This window comes from Bufo bufo, chromosome 2 (genome assembly GCF_905171765.1).
Source record: "Bufo bufo chromosome 2, aBufBuf1.1, whole genome shotgun sequence".
Classification (NCBI taxonomy): Eukaryota; Metazoa; Chordata; class Amphibia; order Anura; family Bufonidae; genus Bufo; species Bufo bufo.
In genome coordinates, this window is record NC_053390.1 from 250,687,445 (window position 1) to 250,711,188 (window position 23,744).

The 23,744-nt window shown below is 44.7% G+C and overlaps 1 protein-coding gene across 1 annotated transcript in view; it reads right to left on the reverse strand.

Annotated features, from left to right (window-relative positions):
* Positions 1-23,744, reverse strand: part of PI4KA (phosphatidylinositol 4-kinase alpha) — a 171,429-nt gene that overhangs the window by 93,400 nt on the left and 54,285 nt on the right. Inside the window, 8 exon segments of the mRNA XM_040416365.1 lie at positions 465-515; positions 14,301-14,469; positions 18,954-19,057; positions 20,063-20,192; positions 20,194-20,247; positions 21,660-21,708; positions 21,711-21,731; positions 21,734-21,753. Of these exon segments, the coding sequence (XP_040272299.1) occupies positions 465-515; positions 14,301-14,469; positions 18,954-19,057; positions 20,063-20,192; positions 20,194-20,247; positions 21,660-21,708; positions 21,711-21,731; positions 21,734-21,753 (598 nt within the window).

The following is a 23,744-nucleotide window of genomic DNA, read 5'->3' on the forward strand; positions in this document are numbered from 1 at the left end:
ACCGTGCGTGCTGGAGTAAGGAGTAACCAGTTTAGGAGCTTTACGTGCCAGTACACTGCCTTTTACGCCATTTCTGAAAATCCATCGATGATCGGTTTATATACACTGAACTTTACAGTCATTTTAATAACCAACATTTATATGAATGGCTTCCATGGAACAGTTTCTTTGAGATGAATAGAGAAATAAAAAACTGCCGGTCTAGGACATCACTTTAAAAAAACTCTTATGTAGTAGCCAGGCCAAGAAAACCCAGGTCTGTAGGTCTGATCCAGATGGATGATTTTCTGGCACAACATGTTCTTGGACTGTTAGATATACAGTACCAGGAATCTACAACCTGAATGCTCTGTAGGGCTTCTCCTTTCTAGAAATGTAGTAAATGAATCTCACCTGCACTTTTACGACAAAGACAGCATGCTCGCATTATTGTGACCGTAATATTAGAAATGAGAAATACTCACCACAGCAATTACAGGTATGAGGACCCCCAGGTTCCCTGCGCTGCTAGAAGCCTAGTAAAAAAAAAAAAGACATTTTATAATGAAAAAGTAACAGTTTAATGGCATCAGACCACATGACAGCAAGTCCAAGAATATAAGACACAGAAGTGCATTTACGATCATTTCTAGACATTTGCAAACACCACACACTAACAAACCTTTAATTAAGCTGCATGTGGATCAATCAAAGTTAAAGAGGACCTGTCACCTCTCCTGACATGTATGTTTCAGTAATTACTTGCATTCCCAGGGGGCGTGGCCTGGCCAGCAATGTAGAAGGACATGCGCGGGTGAGCTCCTGAGCGGCGGCTGCACTAATCCTTCTCCATCCTGAGGCTACATCCTCCTTTTCGGTCCAACGGCAGCACACAAGTGTGGGGGGAGACCTCCCTGCGAACATCTCCGGCCATGACCACACCACGAGAAGGGAGAAAGAGGGGCCGGGAGCAACGGCGGTAAAAAAAACATGGTGCCGCCACCACGTCCAAATCTGTGGAGGTGGCGGCGCGTCTGGAACAATTTGCACGCGTCCCACCTGCAAGAGATGGTTCCGGAGGAGTGGAGGGTGTGCTCGGGGCACAGGAAGATCAGGTACTGGAACTTACCGCCGATGCTGCCCCTCATGAGGACGGCACACAAGATGGCGTCACCCGCATGGCAGAGTGTGTAGCAGGGAGTTCCCCCTCACAGGACGACGTTTCTATCACTGTCTGCAATACAAGTGGGCTCCCCTCCCCTGGCTCTGCTGAATATAGCAGAACCTTCATCTGCAGATATATACAGGGCTGTGCAGCAATGCAGTGCTGCACTAATGACCCTGAATACATCCATGGGGTCCTTGCAGGAAAGTGTATCTTTCATTAGACAAGACCTCAGATAAGTCAGCCAAAGAGTGACTGGGGTTGAGGAGAGAATTAGCCAAGTAGAAGACCAGATACCTACCATAAAACGCGATCTTGCTAAAGAAATCCATAATATCACCCTCCTTAATAAATAAAACGGAGGATCTAGAGAACAGATCACGCCGCAACAATCTTGGCTTGGTGGGAGTCCCTGAAAAAGCAGAAGGGGCTAATGCTGTCCAATTCTTTGAGGACTGGTTCAAGACTAAATTTGGTCGCGACTCCCTCTCCCCCCTGTTTGCAATTGAAAGGGCACACAGGGTGCCGTTCCGACCCCCACACCCACCGGGGGGGCCCCCCTAGGCCCATGCTGATGAAAATTCTACACCATTAAGACAGAGACAACATTCTCCGTAAAGCAAGGGACCATCCGGATCTACTCATCGGTGGTCGCAAAATCTCTATATTCCCAGATTTCTCAGCGGATGTGCAGAGACGCCGAGCGAAATTCCTTGATGTTAAAAGACACTTGCGTCTGAACATACAGTACTCCATGCTTTACCCTTTCAGACTGCGGGTGGTGGCGGGAGATACGGTCCATTTCTTCAATTCGCCAGAAGAGGCCTCCCAATGGGTGGACCTGAATGAAAGTTCCTTGCAGTAGCCCAATGCAACTGGTTGACTGGAAGGAAAAGAGACGCTGCATTATGGACTCTAAAGGGGACAACTGGGCCGTTCCATGATGGATGTCGATAAGTATCTCTCTCCTTTTTATGTCGCTTTACCTAAGGACACTGTTTCTTTTTGGTGCCCTTTATAGTATATAACAGGGAGGGGTGGTAAATCCGCTGCCCTTAGGCTAGGTGATATATATATATATATATATATATATATCATACATACATACATACATACATACATACATACATACATACATACACACACACACACACACACACACACACACAGTGGAATGCGAAAGTTTGGGGAACCTTGTTAATCGTCATGATTTTCCTGTATAAATTGTTGGTTGTTACGATAAAAAATGTCAGTTAAATATATAATATAGGAGACACACACAGTGATATTTGAGAAGTGAAATGAAGTTTATTGGATTTACAGAAAGTGTGCTATAATTGTTTAAACAAAATTAGGCAGGTGCATAAATTTGGGCACTGTTGTCATTTTATTGATTCCAAAACCTTTAGAACTAATTATTGGAACTCAAATTGGCTTGGTAAGCTCAGTGACCCCTGACCTACATACACAGGTGAATCCAATTATGAGAAGGAGTATTTAAGGGGGTCAATTGTAAGTTTCCCTCCTCTTTTCATTTTCTCTGAAGAGTAGCAACATGGGGGTCTCAAAACAACTCTCAAATGACCTGAAGACAAAGATTGTTCACCATCATGGTTTAGGGGAAGGATACAGAAAGCTGTCTCAGAGATTTCAGCTGTCTGTTTCTACAGTTAGGAACATATTGAGGAAATGGAAGACCACAGGCTCAGTTCAAGTTAAGGCTCGAAGTGGCAGACCAAGAAAAATCTCGGATAGACAGAAGTGACGAATGGTGAGAACAGTCAGAGTCAACCCACAGACCAGCACCAAAGACCTACAACATCATCTTGCTACAGATGGAGTCACTGTGCATCGTTCAACCATTCGGCGCACTTTACACAAGGAGGTGCTGGATGCGAGAGTGATGCAGAGGAAGCCTTTTCTCCGCCCACAGCACAAAAAGTGCCGCTTGAGGTGGGCTAAAGCACATTTGGACAAGCCAGCTTCATTTTGGAATAAGGTGCTGTGGACTGATGAAACTAGAGTTATTTGGCCATAACAAGGGGAGTTATGCATGGAGGAAAAAGAACACAGCATTCCAAGAAAAACACCTGCTACCTACAGTAAAATATGGTGGTGGTTCCATCATGCTGTGGGGCTGTGTGGCCAGTGCAGGGACTGGGAATCTTGTCATAGTTGAGGGACGCATGGATTCCACTCAGTATCAGCAGATTCTGGAGACCAATGTCCAGGAATCAGTGACAAAGCTGAAGCTGCGCCGGGGCTGGATCTTTCAACAAGACAACGACCCTAAACACTGCTCAAAATCCACTAAGGCATTTATGCAGAGGAACAAGTACAACGTTCTGGAATGGCCATCTCAGTCCCCAGACCTGAATATAATTGAAAATCTGTGGTGTGACTTAAAGAGAGCTGTCCATGGTCGGAAGCCATCAAACCTGAATGAACTAAAAGATGTTTTGTAAAGAGGAATGGTCCAAAATACCTTCAACCAGAATCCAGACTCTCATTGGAACCTACAGGAAGCGTTTAGAGGCTGGAATTTCTGCAAAAGGAGGATCTACTAAATATTGATTTCATTTCTTGTTTGTGGTGCCCAAATTTATGCACCTGCCTAATTTTGTTTAAACAATTATAGCACACTTTCTGTAAATCCAATAAACTTCATTTCACTTCTCAAATATCACTGTGTGTGTCTCCTATATGATATATTTAACTGACATTTTTTATCGTAACAACCAACGATTTATACAGGAAAATCATGACGATTAACAAGGTTGCCCAAACTTTCGCATCCCACTGTGTGTGTGTGTATATATATATATATATATATATATATATATATATATATATATATATAAATTTATATGTGATAGATGATCAAGATGCCTACTGTTATATGTATATTAGTGCCACTCAGGGCTATACCATCAGAATTGTATTTTCCATACTGTTTACTTTTTCAGTGACAGCGGAACTATTGCTGCCTTTGTTACTGTTGGTTTCAGGAACTTTTCTGTGCCTCATGTTACTACACTGCTCAAAAAAATAAAGGGAACACTTAAACAACACAATGTAACTCCAAGTCAATCACACTTCTGTGAAATCAAACTGTCCACTTAGGAAGCAACACTGAGTGACAATCAATTTCACATGCTGTTGTGCAAATGGGATAGACAACAGGTGGCAATTATAGGCAATTATCAAGACACCCCCAATAAAGGAGTGGTTCTGCAGATGGTAACCACAGACCACTTCTCAGTTCCTATGCTTCATGGCTGATGTTTTGGTCACTTTTGAATGCTGGCGGTGCTTTAACTCTAGTGGTAGCATGAGACGGAGTCTACAACCCATACAAGTGGCTCAGGTAGTGCAGCTTATCCAGGATGGCACATCAATGCGAGCTGTGGCAAGAAGGTTTGCCGTGTCTGTCAGCGTAGTGTCCAGAGCATGGAGGCGCTACCAGGAGACAGGCCAGTACATCAGGAGAAGTGGAGGAGGCAGTAGGAGGGCAACAACCCAGCAGCAGGACTGCTACCTCCGCCTTTGTGCAAGGAGGAACAGGAGGAGCACTGCCAGAGCCCTGCAAAATGACCTCCAGCAGGCCACAAATGTGCATGTGTCTGCTCAAACGGTCGAAAACAGACTCCATGAGGGTGATATGAGGGCCCGACGTCCACAGGTGGGGGTTGTGCTTACAGCCCAACACCGTGCAGGACGCTTGGCATTTGCCAGAGAACACCAAGATTGGCAAATTCGCCACTGGCGCCCTGTGCTCTTTCCCAGATGAAAGCAGGTTCACACTGTGCACATTTTTACAGACTTGACGAGTCTGGAGACGCCGTGGAGAATGTTCTGCTGCCTGCAACATCCTCCAGCATGACCGGTTGGCATTGGGTCAGTAATGGTGTGGGGTGGCCGCACAGCCCTCCATGTGCTCGCCAGAGGTAGCCTGACTGCCATTAGGTACCGAGATGAGATCCTCAGACCCCTTGTGAGACCATATGCTGGTGCGGTTGGCCCTGGGTTCCTCCTAATGCAAGACAATGCTAGACCTCATGTGGCTGGAGTGTGTCAGCAGTTCCTGCAAGACGAGGCATTGATGCTATGGACTGGCCCGCCCGTTCCCCAGACCTGAATCCAATTGAGCACATCTGGGACATCATGTCTCACTCTATCCACCAACGTCACGTTGCACCACAGACTGTCCAGGAGTTGGCAGATGCTTTAGTCCAGGTCTGGGAGGAGATCCCTCAGGAGACCGTCCGCCACCTCATCAGGAGCATGCACAGGCGTTGTAGGGAGGTCATACAAGGCACGTGGAGGCCACACACACTTTCCATATTTTTTTTTTTTGTGTGATTTTGTGGTCAGCACATTCAACTATGTAAAGAACAAAAGTATTTCAGAAGAATATTTAATTAACTCAGATCTAGGATGTGTTATTTTTGTGTTCCCTTTATTTTTTTGAGCAGTGTAGTTTTCAGGCACGATTTTGGTTGGGGAATGTTATGTTAACTGGTTTACAGGGAAGGGAATCTGTGGGGAGACGACTCGCACACATCCTTTTTGGTTTAGGAGACACCGATCCAACTATACGGGTAATCCTGTTACACTGCTATGTATCCCTAGGAATGATGGCGGATAGGGTGCAAATTATAGCATGGAATGTCAGGGGCCTGGGAGATGCCACGAAACGTCAAGCAGTTTTTATGGCTACACAAAAAATATCAACCGGCCATATTATGTCTCATGGAGACGCATCTGTCTATAACAATCCCAGTGACGGTTACACAAACCGTGGATCTCCCACGCCTACCATTCCACCTTTTCTACATATGCTAGGGGAGTTAGTACCCTAGTGCATAGGGCCGTTCCTTTTGAATGCCACTCTAGTGACGTTGATCCAGAGGGCAGATACGTCTGTCTGCACTGCTCTATATGCGGGGTGCAATTTTTCCTGATTGCCGTATATATCCCTCCACCTTACTCCTGTGCTATATTGAAAAAAGTGATGGCTTTTGTGATGCAAGGTCCCCATGTACCCATGTTTATGGTTGGTGATTTTAATAAATACTTAAATCCCTAACTAGATAAATTTCACCCAGGCCCCTTGCCAACAGATGCTACTGAAATGTCCCTACAAAGTTACTACAAGAATTAGATCTATGGAGAATCCGGCATCCGCAGGAGCGTCAATACTCCTGTTTTTCTACCTCACATAATTCCCTGTCCAGAATAGACTTACCTATTGGGTCACTACAGACATCGCCATACATCCATCTAATAGAATACCTGCCGCATAGCCTGTCAGACCACTCCCCTATACATATAGGATTGCAATTTAACAGGTATAGAGGTCGTCCTAGGTCTTCTCTCTGGAGGCTTAATCCGTTCTGGATACAACTATTAGATGATGGGGATCCTCTTACACAGCGGCTTATGGAGTTTTTTAGCACCAATATAGGTTCCGCTGCTAAGGGAACGGTATGGGATGCCATGAAGGCATATATAGGGTCTTGTATATACAGAAACTTAAACGGCGCAAGGCAAAAACTAGGGAACTCACTGAGGCTGTGCAGCAGGAGGTGAGAGACTGAGAAGCTGCCTATATAGGGGAACCTTCCCCGTGCACGGACTTCCGCGTGGAGGACTGCGCAAGCTAAACTTAACGACCATCTGCTACACATAGCTGACACTAAACGATTCTTCTTAAAACAGAAGTATTTTGAGGCGGGGAGAGTGCAGGGAGTTTATTGGCTAGAGTGATTCGTTCACAGGAGGGTACGGCTAGAATAGCAACCAGTAGGACTAGAAGGGGAAGCCTCTCAGTAGAGGATTCGGTAATTCTTAATACAATTTATATCTACTATAAGGAACTCTACTCCTGATAATTGTCATTACACCCCCGGATTCTATCAAATCCTATCTTGCCAAAATATCGATGTCTACGCTGTCCCTTGAATCATCTACATACTTAGGCCCCTGGACATAGAGAAACTTAAACTAGCCATGAAATATTTCCCTAATGAGAAGGCCCCGGGTTCGGACGGTCTGCCAGCAGAGTTTTACAAAAGATAACAAGACCCACTTCCTCCCGGACCCCACCTCTTAGAAACTTTCACTGACGCTCTGAGAGTGGGGAAATTGCCAACGTCTATGGGGGAGGCAGTAGTTGTGCTAATTCCCAAACCTGGGAAAGACCCGACTGTACCCGATTCCTATACACCCATCTCCCTTTTGCCAACTCACGTGAAGGTTTTAGCGAAGGTCTTGGCCTACAGACTCAATAAGGTCATCCTGTCCCTTATACACGTAGATCAATCAGGGTTTATGCCAGACAGAAGCACTTCAATCAACCTCCGAAGATTATTTCTGAATCTTCAGAGGTCGATGGACACTGATGGTTGTAGGGCTGTAATATCCCTAGACGCTGCCAAAGCTTTTGACAGCGTGGAATGGGAGTATTTATGGGCAGTAATGGAGGCTATGGGATTTGGATCATGTTTTATGTCCTGGGTCAAATTACTGAACAACTCACCGGTAGCAAAAATCAAAGCATATGGCATACTCTCTGCCCAATTTCCATTACATAGGGGTACGAGGCATGGCTGCCCCCTGTCCCCTCTGCTGTGCGCGGTAGCTATGGAGCCTCTAGCCTGCCTTTTGCGTACCTCCCCTAAATGGAAAGGTTTCCCACTGGGATCCCAGGAAGAGAGAGTCTCTTTATATGCAGATGATTTGCTCCTTTATCTGGGTGATCTGCAACGTTCCATTACTCCTATTATGAAAGATATCACAGAGTTTGGGAAATATTCAGGCTTAACGATACATTGGGACAAATCTGTGATTCTCCCACTTGATCCTCCCTCGCCACAGTTCAATCTTACCAATACCCAATTACAGATGACCAGTAGCTTTAAATATTTAGGAGTCATGATAACACCAAGGCCATCAGAATATGTCAAAAGGAATCCCCTGATTTCTAAATTTGTTGAGAAAACTAATACCTGGTGCAAGCTGCCTCTCTCGGTCATTGGCCGTAGCAACTTAATCAAAATGATACTGATGCCCCAATTGCTCTATGCGATACATAATTCCCCTATATGGATTCCCCAGCGTATATTTTACAAGATACAAAGTATTTTTTGTTCCTTGATCTGGAAAAAACAACAACCTAGAATCCGAATGGAAACGCTCGAAAAAGGCAAAGAGGAAGGTGGCCTTTCAATCCCAAATCCATGGCTATACTTCATGGCTGCACAGTTATAACACAATTTAGAGGATGGGGACGACATGTACAGCTAGACCCCTCTCCCAGAATTGCCTCCGTAGTCATGAAACAGAAAACACATTACATTAGCGGAACTGGGAAGACCACAGTCTTACGCTAGGAACTGCCCTACAATTACAGTAATAACAAAGGTCTGGTTGAAATTTAAAGAATTAATAGGCCTGGTGGGGTTTAACGATTAGACACCGTTATGGCGTAACCCTCAACTACCAGAAATGTTTAGATTGGAGGGTTTTCCCCTTGGGAAGACAAAAGGTATTTTATTTTTATATCAAGTACAATCACAGGGGGTGATAAAATCCTTCATGCAGCTACAGGAGGAATTTGGACTTCCTAGACCCACGTTCTTCCAATATCTGCAGTTGAGACATGCTTTTCAGGAGCAATTTAAGGAAGGCTTGCAACTGTCCGCCTCCCCCTCTATTGTGAAACCGTTATTTGACGGTTGCACTGCTATAGGGGTCTGATATCACTGATATATAAACATCTCTTTCAGAAATGTAATACATCGGACCCCCTGCCCGTTAAGAGAAAGTGGTAGCAAGACATGGGTGAGATCTCCCAGGAGCAGTGGGACAATGTTCTGGCCCTGACCCCTAGTCTCACGCTTAGTGAATCCCAAAGATTGTCTCAGTTATATCTGATTCACAGAGTATACAGAACCCCAAAATTCCTATTTAAGATAGGATGGCACTTAGACTCAACCTGCCCTCGCTGTGGAGGAACAGAGGCATCATTAATACACATGTTCTGGGACTGCATGAAATTGGGGGAGTTTTTGGGAGGAGATGATAAAGATCATAACAAGGACATCTCAAATACAGATACCTAGAGATCCCAAACTCTGTGTACTGGGCATTTTAGACTCACTGGGAGTGGATGATAAGAAATCTCTTGAGTATCCAAAGAATGCTCTTCCAGGCTATAGTCTTAACTGTCAAACACTGGATACAGGAGAAGCCTCCCACTAGGCAGGAGTATATAAATAGATTAAATACAGTTTTACAATTTGAAAGAGGGGTGCACATAAAGAGGAGATGCCCAGGTAAATTTATGTCAATATGGCAGGATTGGTTTGCAGTTCCCGGTATGGCATCTGTGGCTCCAATGAGGGACTGTCTGAGGGGGCAAATGTCCCTGACGGGGCAGCTGACATAGCACAATGCGATATAGGCACTCATATACAGAATTACCCTTTCGAAAGGCCTATCATATCATAACATTCTGTCTCTTGTCAGCCATTTGTACTGGAAATGTATTATGTTGCAGAGGTCTGATACACAGACAGGAGGTGTACACCAATGGATGTGCCTTTGACATGTTAATAAGATGTCCAATCTTGGAGTTTGGATCCGCTCCATCGCTTGGGTAGGGGGGGGGGGGGTACTGGGCTTTAGTTGGGTAGGGAGGGTTGGTTTCCTGTTGATAAATTATTGGATGGGAAATGTGGCTCTGTACCAGATATACTTTGTAACTAGAATACGTGATTTTATGTGCTTCTTGTACCATGGTTTATGTTACTTGTGATACTTATGTAAGTAACTATCTGTCCGATCGTGTAATGCTATGGTATTTTTGTCATCTACTGTTGCATGTATGCTGTACAGACTGTCTTCCTTTGCTTTTTGTGATTTTTTGAAAAACCAAATAAAAATTATCTGATTTAAAAGAAATGTATTATGTCGCTCTAATTTTTTTCTGTATTTGCATTTACTGTTATATAATGCTGTTAAAATATTGCGACAATAGCACTTCTACATGGAGTACATGATTGACATCATGAAGAATTGTACTCTTTCTAGATGCTGTATTTTCAGAAGAATTGTACTCTCTTCAAATGCTGTTCTTTCAGAAAAACTTTATTTTAATAAAAAGTATATTGGATTAAAAAAATTACTTGCATTCCCCATAAAATGACGATTTTGGAGCATCCATTCTTATAACTCTGTTATTCTGGTGCTCTGTTCTTCCTCCTCAAAATAAATGAATACATTGATAGACGGGTGTTACCAGATGAGGGTGTCTCTCTGCAGTCTGACACTCTCTAATCAATGGCAATGGGTTCAAACTGCGTCACACCCCCTTGATAAAGGGTAATGGTAACACCTAGTTGCCAATTTATTCATAAATATTCAGGAGGAATAGGTCTTCCCCGCTGGTAGTCATTGAAGGAGAAATAAAAGGAGAAATAGGAAATATTCCGACCTTGATTCTTATGAGGAAAGTATGGAATAAGGCAAAGAGTATTTTAGGGATAACAGGGTTGATGAACATCTCGCCTTTATGGCATAACCCCGCACTTCAGGAATTGGAAAACCTGAATGGATTCTCCCAGTGGAATAAAAAAGGGGTGTGGAATCTGAGCCATATTTATTTTAAAGGAACTTTAAAACAATACCAACAATTGTGCTCTGAATATGGGCTGCCCTCTTCACAGTTCTATCGATACTTACAACTTAGACATGTTTTAGAAGCTCAATCTAAGATAGCCCCAGTGACATTTATGTCAAGCCAGACATTGAATATGGTGGTTGCAGCTGGTTCAGTGAAGGGAGCAATCTCCATGGTGTTTCAGGCCCTTTTTAAGGACTTTCTTAAGGGGTATCCATTAACAAGTAGACGTCAGTGGGAAAGAGATCTAGGGGTACTCACGGATGAGCAGTGGACTGAGGTGGTGGAACTTACCCCTACTTTATCCCTTAGTGAGGCAGCACGTTTATCCCATCTATATTTAATACATAGGGTATATAAGACCCCAGTGTTCTTGCATAAAATAGGCTACAGAGATAGTCCAGCCTGTCCGAAGTGTGGAAGTGATGAAGCTGACCTTTTACACATGATGTGGTCATGCTCATCACTGACATCTTATTGGAAAGCAATACTACATCTGGTGAATAAAGTATATAGTGCTAGTTTTAAGTTGGATCCCAAACTGTGCGTATTAGGCCTGTTACCTGACAATAATTTGCAGTCTGTTATAATTACTGGAATAGGGAGAATGCTATATCAAGCTAGGAAAACATTGGCAGCAAAGTGGATCCAGCCCATACCTCCTGATATATCAGAATATGTTGCTAGATTAAATATTGTGATTCGCTTAGAAAGAGAAGTATATCAAAAAAGGAAGTGTCTGTCCAAATTCGAAGCAATCTGGGGCAGTTGGATTGATAATTCTGGGTGCTGTAGCTCCTGGCTGGCACTTACAAGGACTTTTTCTATGACAAGGTGAATGCAGTGAGGATGGATGATATATATAGAATATTGGATGGTAGCAGGTGTGTGGTGCATTTATAGAAGCTTGATGGTGAGGGGGTTACCTGGAATTGGAATGTGGCTGTATGGGAAGATTGATGATGGACTGTGATGCTATATGAAGCATCGCTGATTGGAATTAGATGATGGTGGATGGCTTATTTAGGAGTATTGTGGTGCCGACACCCCGAGAGTGATGATTAAGGAAGGTGTATTAGAATGTGTCCTGCCTTAAAGGTATTGGGGGAGGGGGGGGGGGGGGGTATGGGTTTATTTGTTTAGGATGGATAAATGTACTCACATTGAAAATACTTTTGATACCGGAGTTTCTATGTGGATTTATGCAATGTCTTATGTAGATATGTGTAATATAATGTATATATTATATATGACAGATAATGTATACATCTGTGGTCTACAAAAATATCATGTTAATGTGATAAAATAAGACTGAAAATTGTTAATAAAGAAACATCTGATTTAAAAAAAAAAAAATATTCAGGAGGAATAACAGAGGAAGACAACACAGAGTTATGAGAAAATATGCTCGAGAATTGTTATTACATGGGGAATGCAAGCAGTTACTGAAACAGACGCGACAAAGTGAAGGGTTCTCTTTAAATGGGTTGTTCAGCTTCTAACTCTGCATATTCCAAATCTGGATGGAGAGTCCACAGTAAATCTTTTACGTGTGGACAAGCCCTTACAGATGTGGCTGGCAGTGGCTTTCTCCATTTTCCCCATAGAACACTTCTGGTGGTGGATTATCTCCCTGAAGAACAAAAGGATAGGGCAAAAATATACATTTTGCCTGATCCTTCTCTCCCCAACATCATCTGCTCCCCATACACATTAGCATGTTTGGCCGACAATACACTAATATGTAACGAGGACCTTTACACTTAAATATGCCGCATCTATAATTTTTGGGATACATATTACATAACAATGCATGTTAAATGCAGAAACTGCAATACAAGTTCACTGAAATGTCTACAGAGTTCCTGTTTTTCAGCACTGGCTTTCATGAAGCATGCTTATATGTACAGAATATTAGGTCAACGAGTGACGGCAAATTCTCATGTAAGCACAAAGATAAACAGGGCATTGATCAACGTAACCTTCCCAGTTCTGTGACGGGACTTTGCCCCATTCTAGTGTGGGTGTAGACCTTGACTCAGATGCCACATGAAAAGCTGCAAGCTTCGTAATCGGAATTGTTGGCCGGTGGATAACTAATCATGACAAAGTAATAATTACTATGACAAGTAAAGGAGCTAGGCGACACGGCCCATACTGACTGCATTCAAAAAAGATTTCACTTTATATAAAAATGTTACGCTAATTGTACTGGGGCAGGACTGCGGTTTCCCAGTATAACTTTCATTCGGAAGATCTTTGGACATTTTAGTACACAAAAAACTCTATTGAAACAAAAACATAGCATTAAGTAGGAAACTAGTACAAATACCTAGTAAACCACAAAGGTTCAGCTAATTGTTCTACAACAGGATATAAAGCAGAGATGCCTAACGGCCTTTTGGAAGCCGCAGTATCATTTAGGAGTCTCAATTAGAAAAGTTCAGAAGCGTGCATTTCAGATGTAAGAACCACCCTAACTGGGGACAATTCTTATTAGGATCAAATATTTTTTTTTAAGCCCAGTGAAATAAACTCAGCGTGGACAGTTTATTTTTATGCCTAGAAGTACAGTACAAGTTGTCTCATGAAGGCAACACCTTATTACCCTATTAGGGTACATGGAGGTAGAAAGGAAGCACACATGAAGGACACCTCTTTAGCAGCCAGATAATGACCACCACGTTACACTACATTTCTCATGCAGCAGTCAGATGTGGATTCTCTGGGCAGTAACATCTGATCCCTGGGGGGGATAAGAGATTGCCGAAATGGGCTTCCATTTAAAAAGGCATCTCCTTTATCAGAGTTTTATTTGATCGTATATTTTTAATTATTAGTTCCGGTTCATTTTGATCCAGGAGATGAGCGTACTGCATTTCCATGGAGGAGACACGATTACATCTGCAGCCATCTAATGGACAGGAGGGGTTGATGTCTGATTACTGGAAGGTATGGGGAGGTGAATGTGAAAGCAACTATAGGGGTGTTTAGATCAAGACATCTGGAATAAGCACAAGCTCACAAACTTTTTACGTGGGATGGTTGTGAGTAAAGCTCTGGTGTGAGCATAAGAATGAAATACGGCACTTGTAAACTGTCCCAGACCAGCAGAGACCGCAAGGCAAAAACAAGTCTGCAGTCATGATCAGCTATTGAACGTTGGAGTGGAGCAGCGGGTTGTTAAACTTGTACAGACTAACAAATGTTTGAATGTAACATAAAAAAAAAAAAAAGTCTTCATGCTCTCAAAAAAGAGAAAATATAAAAAATTGTAATTTGATACCTTTTAATGTCTAACTAAAATAATTAATGTTATAAGGCAAGCTTTCGAGACTCTGAGGTGCCTTCTTCAAGGCCAGAAATCTGGCTTGACACTACAATGGTGGTTTTCCACATGCACAGCTAAACCCCTTGAATTCTGCCACTCATAATATTTTATTCTGATTGTTCCATCCTAAAATGTCTCACCTTGAGCGCTGGACCTTTTTCACTGGCTCTCTCACTGGCCCGCTTGCCCTCTAGTCCCAGTTGCACAAACAGCTCCAGTAGGTTCATCAGCAGCTCATCTACCAGCTGTTCTCCTTGGATGTTGGCTGCTATGTTTGCCAGGGCGTTAATGACAGCTAATGAGCAATGTCTGACAAAAGAAAATTGGGTGAATGTGCAATCATTGTAAATTAAAATAAACCAGAATTGTTATAAGCGGATATATTCTAACATCTAATATCATCTGAGCAGCATTCAGACCAAAGAAAACTTGATTTTTGTACTTACCGTAAAATCTATTTATCTTCCGTTCATTGGGGAACACAGGCTTGACCTTGGGTATAGCTGTTGCCACTAGGAGGCGACACTAAGCACAAAAGTGTGAGCTCCTTCCTCCAGCTATACCCTTCCTACAGGGACTAAGCTAAAACAGTTTGTGCAAAAGCAGTATGAGAAGCAAAAGAAAAAAAGCAGGAAAACCTAACAATATACAAACCAAGAATCACCCAGGCCACAATGAGGCCCGTAACTAGAGAGAATGGGTGGGAGCTGTGTCCCCCAATGAACGGAAGAGAAACAGATCTTACGATAAGTATAAAAATCTAGTTCTCATCCGTATCATTGGGGGACACCAGGCTTTACCTTGGGACGTTACAGAGCAGTCCCAGAGGTGGGTCATAACTGAAGAAGCCATCCGGCCAATCAGAACTGCCGTCTGCAAAACTGTACGCCCCAGAGGATGCAAAGGTGTAAAATTTGGAAAAGGTGTGCAAAGACGACCAGGTAGCTGCCCTGCACACCTGAAGGACCGAAGCCCCATGATGTCCTGCCCAAGAGGCCTCCACTGCCCGAGCAGAATAAGCAGTAACCCGAGAAGGGTGGAGCCGGGTCACTGATGCGGTACGCTTCCACAATGGCCAAACGAATCAGGAAATGGAAACTTTGGACGCAGCCAGGCCTAGTCTCGGTCCCTCTGGAATGACGAATAATGAATCATTCCATCAGAAAGAGGACGTCTGAGACAGATAGATGCGAATGGCCCAAACCAAACCCAGAGTGTGGAGCGACTGCTCACAAGGATGAGACGGGGCAGGACAAAAGAAAGGGAATGATCTCTTCATTAAGATGGAATGCCGACAGGACCTTTGAAAGGAAGGACTGGACCGGACGAAGGACTACCTTGTCCTAATGAAGGATAAGGAAGGGCGACCGACAGGAAAGAGCCGCTAGTTCCGACACCCTACGGATGGAAGTGACTGCCACCAAAAAGGCCACCTTGTAGGACAGAAAGCAAAGGGACACCTGCTGCAAAGGCTCAAACGGAGAGGACTGGAGAGCGCTGAGCACCAGATTAAGGTCCCAAGGATTCTGCAGGGGGTGCCGTTAAATGTAGCGACCCTAAATTCGGGTGGAAGATCAGTCCCTGCGTCAAGAGGTCAGGGTTCGTCGGCGAGGATGGAGACTAGGGATGCATGCCATACTCTGCATGGTCAATCCGGGGCCACAAGAATGACGGGCAGACCTTGAGACCTGATTTTCCGGAGAAGACACTGAATGAGCGGAAGAGGAGGGAACACGTAAGGAAACGTAAACTGCGTCCACGGGATCACAAGGGCGACTGACGCCTGAGCCAGAGGATCCTTGGACCTCGCAACAAAGTTTTCTATCTTGCGGTTGAAGCGGGAGGCTTCACGATATCCACATCCGGCTGACCCTATCGCTTGCATTTTGCAAGAAAGACCTGTGCAGAGCCCACTCACCGGGATCGAGTCTCTCTCGGCTGAGAAAGTCGGCGATCCAGTTGTCGACGCCAGAGATATGAACTGCCGACAGAGCTGGAACATGGCTTTCCGCCCAGGAGAGGATGAGCGCCGCTTCCGACATGGCTTCAGGGCTCTGGGTGCCGCCCTGGTGATTTAAATATGTGACTGCCATGGAGTTGTCGGATTGAACCCAAACTGGACACCCCAGTAGACGGTCCGTCCAATAAACCAGAGAGGCGAATAACCCTCAATTATAGAATATTGATCAGAAGGGAGCGTTCTTCGTGGGACCAGGTGCCCTGGAGACTGGCGTTCATAGTCAACACTATCCAGAGGAGGGGAAGGAAGGAGCGGCCCGATGTCAGCATCGAAGACATCAACCACCACCGAAGGTCTCGGCGCGTCGGGGCAGGGAGATGGATGAGTCGATCAAGGGAGGCTGGGGAACAGTCCCAAATGGTCAGAATGTGCCGCTAAAGAGCCTTGGTATGGAACTGCGTGTAGGGCACTGCTTCGAAGGAAGAGACCATGCAGCCCAGAGCCCTCATGCATTGGCGAATGGGAAGAAATTGAGACGACTGAGAGTGGAGAGTTTGTCCGGGGGCAAGAATATCTTGGCCTGATCGGTGTCGAACAGCATGCTCAGAAAAGTCAGCTGTCGAGATGGGTGAAGACATTACTTTGACAGGTTCAGAACCCACCCGAAATGTTCCAGGGTGTCCCGGACGATGCGTAGGCTGTCCACCGCTGTCCGCAATGACAGACCCCTGATCAGGATATCGTCCTTGTACGGAATCGCCACTATCACCCTGGCATGAAGCAGAGCCATGACTGAGGCCAGAAGCTTGGTAAAGACCCTGGGAGCTGTGGCAAGACCGAACGGGAGGGCCACAAACTGGTAATGAAAAGGTCCCACTGCGAACCGAAGATATTTCTGGTGACCGACGCAGATGGGAACATGGAGATAAGCGTCCTTGATGTCTATTAAGGACAGGTACTCCCCCGGGCCCATGGATGCAATGACGGATCGCAGGGACTCCATCCGAAAACGTCATGCAGAGGATTATTTGGGGGTTATAGGATTTGGAGCCCTGCTGGCGAGGACGCCAGTGAGGGCGAGGCTTGAAAGATGGCTTGCGCTTCTGCTCTGGGGCAGATTTGTCGCCTGGTTGCTTCGGGCTGGAGGAACTAAGAAAGGGCTGAAAAAGAGGTCTGCGCTTTTTAGAGCTGTTGAAGCGCGTCCTACTCTGCGGCAAATGGGTGCTTTTACACCCTGTAGCATCAGAGATAATCTCATCCAGACGCTTGCTGAAAAAGTCTGTTACCTGCAAAGGGGAGGGACGTCAAGGCCCGTTAAGAAGCATTATCCACCGTCCAGCAAGATAGCCACAGGGTACAGCGACTAGCCACCAAAAGGGCTGAAGAGTGGGACAAACGTCTGGCCGCATCCAGAGAGGCCTAACAGATATAAGAGCTGGCGTGGGAAAGTTGCACAGCAATATCCGAAAGTTCCTCCGTGGAGTCCCCCGAGGCGAGGCCCTGACGTAGCTTGTTTGCCCACTCGGTCATAGCCTTGCTGACCCATGTAGAGGCAAAAACCAGGCGCAGGGCAGTGCCAGCTGCTTCAAAGGCAGATTTGGCAAAAGATTCCCATTTTGCTGCAATGAGATTGTCTACCATAGCGGACAGTTTGGAAGGCTGGTCCACCGGTGAGACAAAGTAAGCGTCTGACAACTTATCCTCAGAACATTCCTCTTCTAATGAGGACGTGTCGGAGCGAGACTCCCTGGGAGGCGGTGGTGAGATGGAGGAAACAGGGGACGCAGACGCCCTTCGAGGAGAGGGTGGTCTGGCCCGTTGGGAAGTAGCAGAGGGATTCCCAGAGTCTGACTGGTCAGACGGTGGCCACGCGGCCAAATGCCCCAGCATTTCCACAATGGCCCTGTTGCACTGGGAAATGTCCTGCACCATCTTGGACAGGGAGCGCACCCACTACCACTCTACCATGGGCTGGGCAGGGGGAGCAACTGGGACAAGGTCAGAGAAACTTGGCGGTGGAGCAGAGCAAGAGGAGCAGAGGGGATCCAACTGACGGATAGGAATTTTGAGCGGCAAGAAGCACATGCAAAATGTCGCACGTAAGTGACCGCCGGCTCTGGGACCTGGGTTCGGACATAGTGAGTAACTGTAGTGAAAGTTAGGAGGGCTAAAGTTAGACCCTGTAGGAAGGGGGGGAGAGTTTATCTGGCCTGTCTCCCTTACTGCAGAGATCCTCCCGAGCAGGAGATGGGCGGGGCCAGAGAACAAGAAGAGAACAAGCCGGCTACAGAAAGAAGTTTGGCAAGCACAAAGGGCTACCCTTCACCTGAGAAGGGGGTTGGAGCCAGGAATACTTACACGTCTGGCGTGTTCTGCCCCCCTGGTTCCAGCCGGGTCACCACCTTCGGTGTGCGGCCCCTTGGTTAGGTCTGCTATACCGGAAACTGAGGGGACTTGCCGTGGTGACCCGAAGGCTGGAGGGATGCAGAGGCTTTAGAAACCTCTGGTCCTCCTTGTCTTCTGGAGACCGGGAAGGAGCAGCGGGCTTGAGGACCCCCTGGTCTCCCGTCTCCTGGGTGGGAGTGCAGGCATCTAGGACTGCCTGTAATCCCGCTAGAAGGAAAGAAAAAAAAAGGAAAATCGAAATAAGGAAAAAAATTATAAAATCAGCAGACCTGCAAAGCAGGGAGGTCTGCCTCCTACAGACACTAAGCTAAAACTGTTTCAGCTTAGTCCCTGTAGGAAGGGTATAGCTGGAGGGAGGAGCAACAGCTATACCCAAGGTCAAGCCTGTGTCCCCCAATGATACGGATGAGAAATAATCACAACGTACCTATACCCATGATCTTTGTAGTCCTTGGTAGCAGAGTACACCACTGAACTGGCTTTCACACTTATCTGCTGGAATAGGTTCCAAACCTCCTGGTAAATATATTGCTGCGCAGAAAGGACAAGACAACATAAAAAGTTTTAATTGACACAGACACAAATGCCTATATACATCACTTAAAGCTGTTCATGCTATAATCACATTTCTCCATCCATGCATGAAGAGGGGTAGGATGTTCTATGCAGTATTCGCTCATTCACAGTGATGTATCTTGCCGCTGCCCTCTGCTGTCTATAATAAGGCCTTAGATGGAGGAGTATGTGATCAAACTCAACACTCTGCATTCTGCACGCAGTGCAGAAAACTGACAATGGTGCAGTGTGTTGCAATGCAGGATGCTTAGTGACATGTCACATGCCCTTGGAAGGACCGAAGCCTGTCAGATTTACAGTAACAGACATAATTCACTCCAATACAGATGTATTCTACTAGCAGTTAAAGGATCACATGTGCAAGTCCAGCAATTAAAAAAAACAAGTAAAAAAAAAGCATTGGGAAAAATTTTAAATAGAAAAAAAAAATATAAAATATGTCTTTCACTTACAAAGTCCGTTATATTTGTAAAAAAAACAACAACTTTAAAATCGTGATGCAATGACTTATACTGTGAAATGAGCACATTATTTAACCCTTATGATGATCATTAAAAAAAGGCAAAAAATGTTTTCTGTTCATTTACCATCCTAAAAAAAAAAAAAGTAAACATGCAGCCTAAAAGGGCTCCAGTAAATAAGCTCGTTTGTCGAATGACTGCATCCTTTGTGTAGCACTAAAAATCCCCTTTCGTTGGCAGCACATCGCCCCGTGTAAAAAAAGAGGAAATGCTGCCAACAGATGAAACCAGGATATGGACAAACAATCACATTAACAATTCTTCATCCCCGTACTCAGAATGATTGCTGCAAGAACAATATTCAATGACTGCCCATATATGATACATGCCGTGCCTTCGATCAATGCTTGTTAACAGGCAGAAATCAGCCCATATAGAAGGACCACAAGCCATGTCCTTGGTGGCCGGTCATTTGTACAGTTTATGTCCACTCATTTACTTACATTGCCAGTATCACCAGACACCCCAGCTGGTCTATGATAAGCACATCGAGCTGTGATGTGGGTGACAAAACTTCTGTTGGAGGGATCTGAAGAATAGCTCCCATCAACTTTGTGTATCCCTCAAGCAACAGCAATGTGACCCAAAGCACGGATTGTATGGTCAGAATCAAATGTGCATCCCCTGAAAACAAAGGAATGGACACTTCTTTATAGAAGTATATAGAGGATCCACTCTACCACTTTAACAAATCATTAAATTACTGTGTGCATTCTTGCTTCTGTGAACACAATAGAACATAGCAGAGCTAGAGAGATTCAAAGGTAGCAAGAAAACTAATAAATGGAATGGGTGAACTACAGTACCCAAGAAAGATTATCAAGCTAAGGATTATGACCAAGGGGAGATCTAGTAACTATGTATAAATATATCAGGGGTCAGTACAGAGATCTCTCCCATCATCTATTTATCCCGCAGACTATGACGAGGGTACTGGATGCATTTAGCTATATAAAAATATTACAGTATTATAGCTGTTTACTGTCGAAGGGTTCCTTAATCCAGGGAGTTAATCTAATTGTTAGTTTGGAGTCCAGAAGGATTTTTTTCCACCTAAAATGTGGAAAATTGGCTTGTACCTCATGAGGGTTTCTTTTGCCTTCCTCTGCATCAATTCACAACAGGCTGAACTGGATGTATGTGTGTCTCTCTTCAGCCTTACAAATTATGTTTACCACACCATCAAGTCACATTATTATGACCACAAATATCGATTCTAGAGTAACAGCACGGACAGCAGCTAGATGGGCTGGAGTAACTCAATAAGGTCCTAGTAGTTGTCACAGGTATCTGGAGCCATGCTGATGTCCCATTGTCTTGCTAAAAGTTCCTATCCGCCCCAGGGAAGACAATCAGCATGTATGGTGTACGTGATCTGCAAGGATGTTATTCATACCCAAATCGTTGAGAGTGCCTTCCACATGGACGAGGGAGCCCAGAGAATGCCCCAGACCATAACGCTGCCACCACCAGCTTGTGTTCTTCCAGTAATTGTTGCAAGATGTTTGTTCTCTGATGTTTTGTTGCCTGAACATGCCAATGTCCATCCGTTCGATGAAGCAGAAAACGTGCTCATCGGAAAAGGCAACCCTTTGCCGATAAGTGTGAGGTCCAACTCCGATACTGCCCTAAAAATTTCACCACCACCACTCCAATAGCACTGGTTGCTCCAAAACCAATATTGATCCCTTTTTTTCAACTCTGATAAATCACTTACTTTTAACCCATGACAGCACATGGGTGATATGTGTGCAGACAGCCTATCGCACACTTTATATACCACCAAGCCAACCCATGACCAGTGACATCCTTTATGAGCTTACACGTTGCCAACATCGAAAGTATAAGTGGTCATAATAATGGGACTCAACTGTGTATTTTCTGTAATTGAATAATATAAAAGGTCTTTCAAACATGAGCTTGAACCCCTTTCTTGATCCTTTTAGCCTACCGAACTACCCACTATTTTTTATACAATACCCCTTAATAGATTAGTAATTTACATTGTTTTTATTCAGTAACCAGCAAAACAATACTTTTCATTCTCCTGCGATATATAAAGACGATTGGATAACCTGGCAAGGAGGCTTCTACAATAACTGGATCATAGTCAATCCTGCCTTTAAACACCTAGAGTGAAGAGTAAAAAAAGTAAAAAATAGAGAGAGAGAGATAAAATGAAACACTTACATATTCCTGTCACACAACCATTCAGAGATTCATTTTTGTCCACTAGTTTGTAGGCCAAGAAAGGGAGATCAGTGGATACAGAGAATCTTATGGCCAGATACACATTCCTTCTGCAAAGGTCAACACAGGAGCAATGTGGAGTCTCTCTACTCCAGTTATTACCATGGTCAGGAGAAGGGCCCACATCTAGATTATATCCAAATGTCCTTGTATCTCTACTAATAGTCTGTTGAATCTGATGAGGGTCTGAGAAAGCACCGGAAGTGGCAGTAGCGCCATGGCCTTCTCTCTGGAAACCAAGCACAGCGCTGTACATTGTCTGTGCTTGGTATTGCAGCTCTGCCCCATTGTGACCAATGAACGTGATGTCACATGCCCTAGCGAAAGCTGAGAGAAGGCCACAGCGCTACTGCGAGCACCAGTCCCTTCTCATACAGCTCATCAGCAAGTAGATCTGCCAGGCAGTTGCTTTCTCTGCTGCAAACTGAAAACAAGCAGCAGAAAGACAGTGGTGAAATATTATGAGAATCAGAACCCTTTTTATTATGGGCATGTCTTATATGGATCAAGTTGTATTTTTCACGGCACCACTCTGCTCTGGGGTATAATCAGGTGAATTACATAACTTTGAAAATATTTTTTGGGGCAATTCCGCCAGTGTTTTTAGAGTTTAGGTTTTATGTTCTTCACTGAACAGTAGTGATGACAAAGATTATGGAGACACCAAATGTGTAAGGTTTATGTTATGTTTTAATAAAAAAAATAAAACACACTTTTTTCTCAAGAAAAAAAAAAGAATTTTGGCATGTTTTTATTTTTTATATTTTTTTTTTATTACTGCACAGGTTAAATAATGAAAATTAGATACTTTAATGCATTCCCGGACTGAAATAGAGACGCTAAAACTACAACTTTATTAAATATTTACTAAAATAAGGGGAGGGAGGGTCAAACCCTGTAAAAAGGAAAAGCCCCCCCTTGTCAGAGGAAGAGATAACGTATGCTATGAGCACAGGGGGGTAGACAAATATGATGTTTATAGATCACTACCCACCAGTTACTGTTATATGTATATATACATATCAACTGTCTGTTAGTCCATTACACTGAGCCCAGGGTGTATGATAAAGTTGCACCACCCCATATAAGATCCCAGTGAAAGAGGGAAAGACAGCAGCCAGGTGAAAAATGAATAAATGTCACTTGCAGCTAAGCCAGACGCCAACCCCAATATGACATGGGAAAACACAGGTGTGTAGTCATTCTGGAATGTAGTCATTCTGACAGGCAGTCTATTGCATCCTGCCAGAGGCTGTGACATGGCCCTTTCAGAAGGCTCCTGGTTGCCATGCCATGTACCACATGACTGCGTTCTCAGGGTGCCGATCATAAGGAGCTACTTCCGGGTTTTTACTATTGATTAACTATTCTCAGGAAAGGTCATCAATAACAGATGGGCGGGGGTCCAACACCTGGCACCCCGCCGATCAGCTGCGGCTTGTACGTGCAGTCTTCCTTCTCTTTTCTTGTTCACCGCTGCCATCTATGGTCTTCACCATACACAGCAACAGCGGACAGGAAAAAAAAAAAAGACGGCACGTGCACACTGCGCGCACCACCCCCTAATACAGCTGATAGGCGGGGGTGTCAGACCCCTGCCGATCTGATATTGATGACCTATACTATAGGTCAATAGAAAAAGCCCGGACAACCCCTTTAATCGCTCTGATGTAGCAGTCGATACTGACTGCAGCATTTGAGGGTGTTAAACTCCCGGGATCATATCTGCAATCCTGGCAGTGAAACCATGGCCAGTGCGGCCCCCCCTCCCTCCCCAGTATTAAATGTGACCAGTGCAGCCCCCCTCCCTCTATATTCATTGGTGGCCAGTGCGGCCCCCCCCCCTCCCTCCCCAGTATTAAATGTGACCA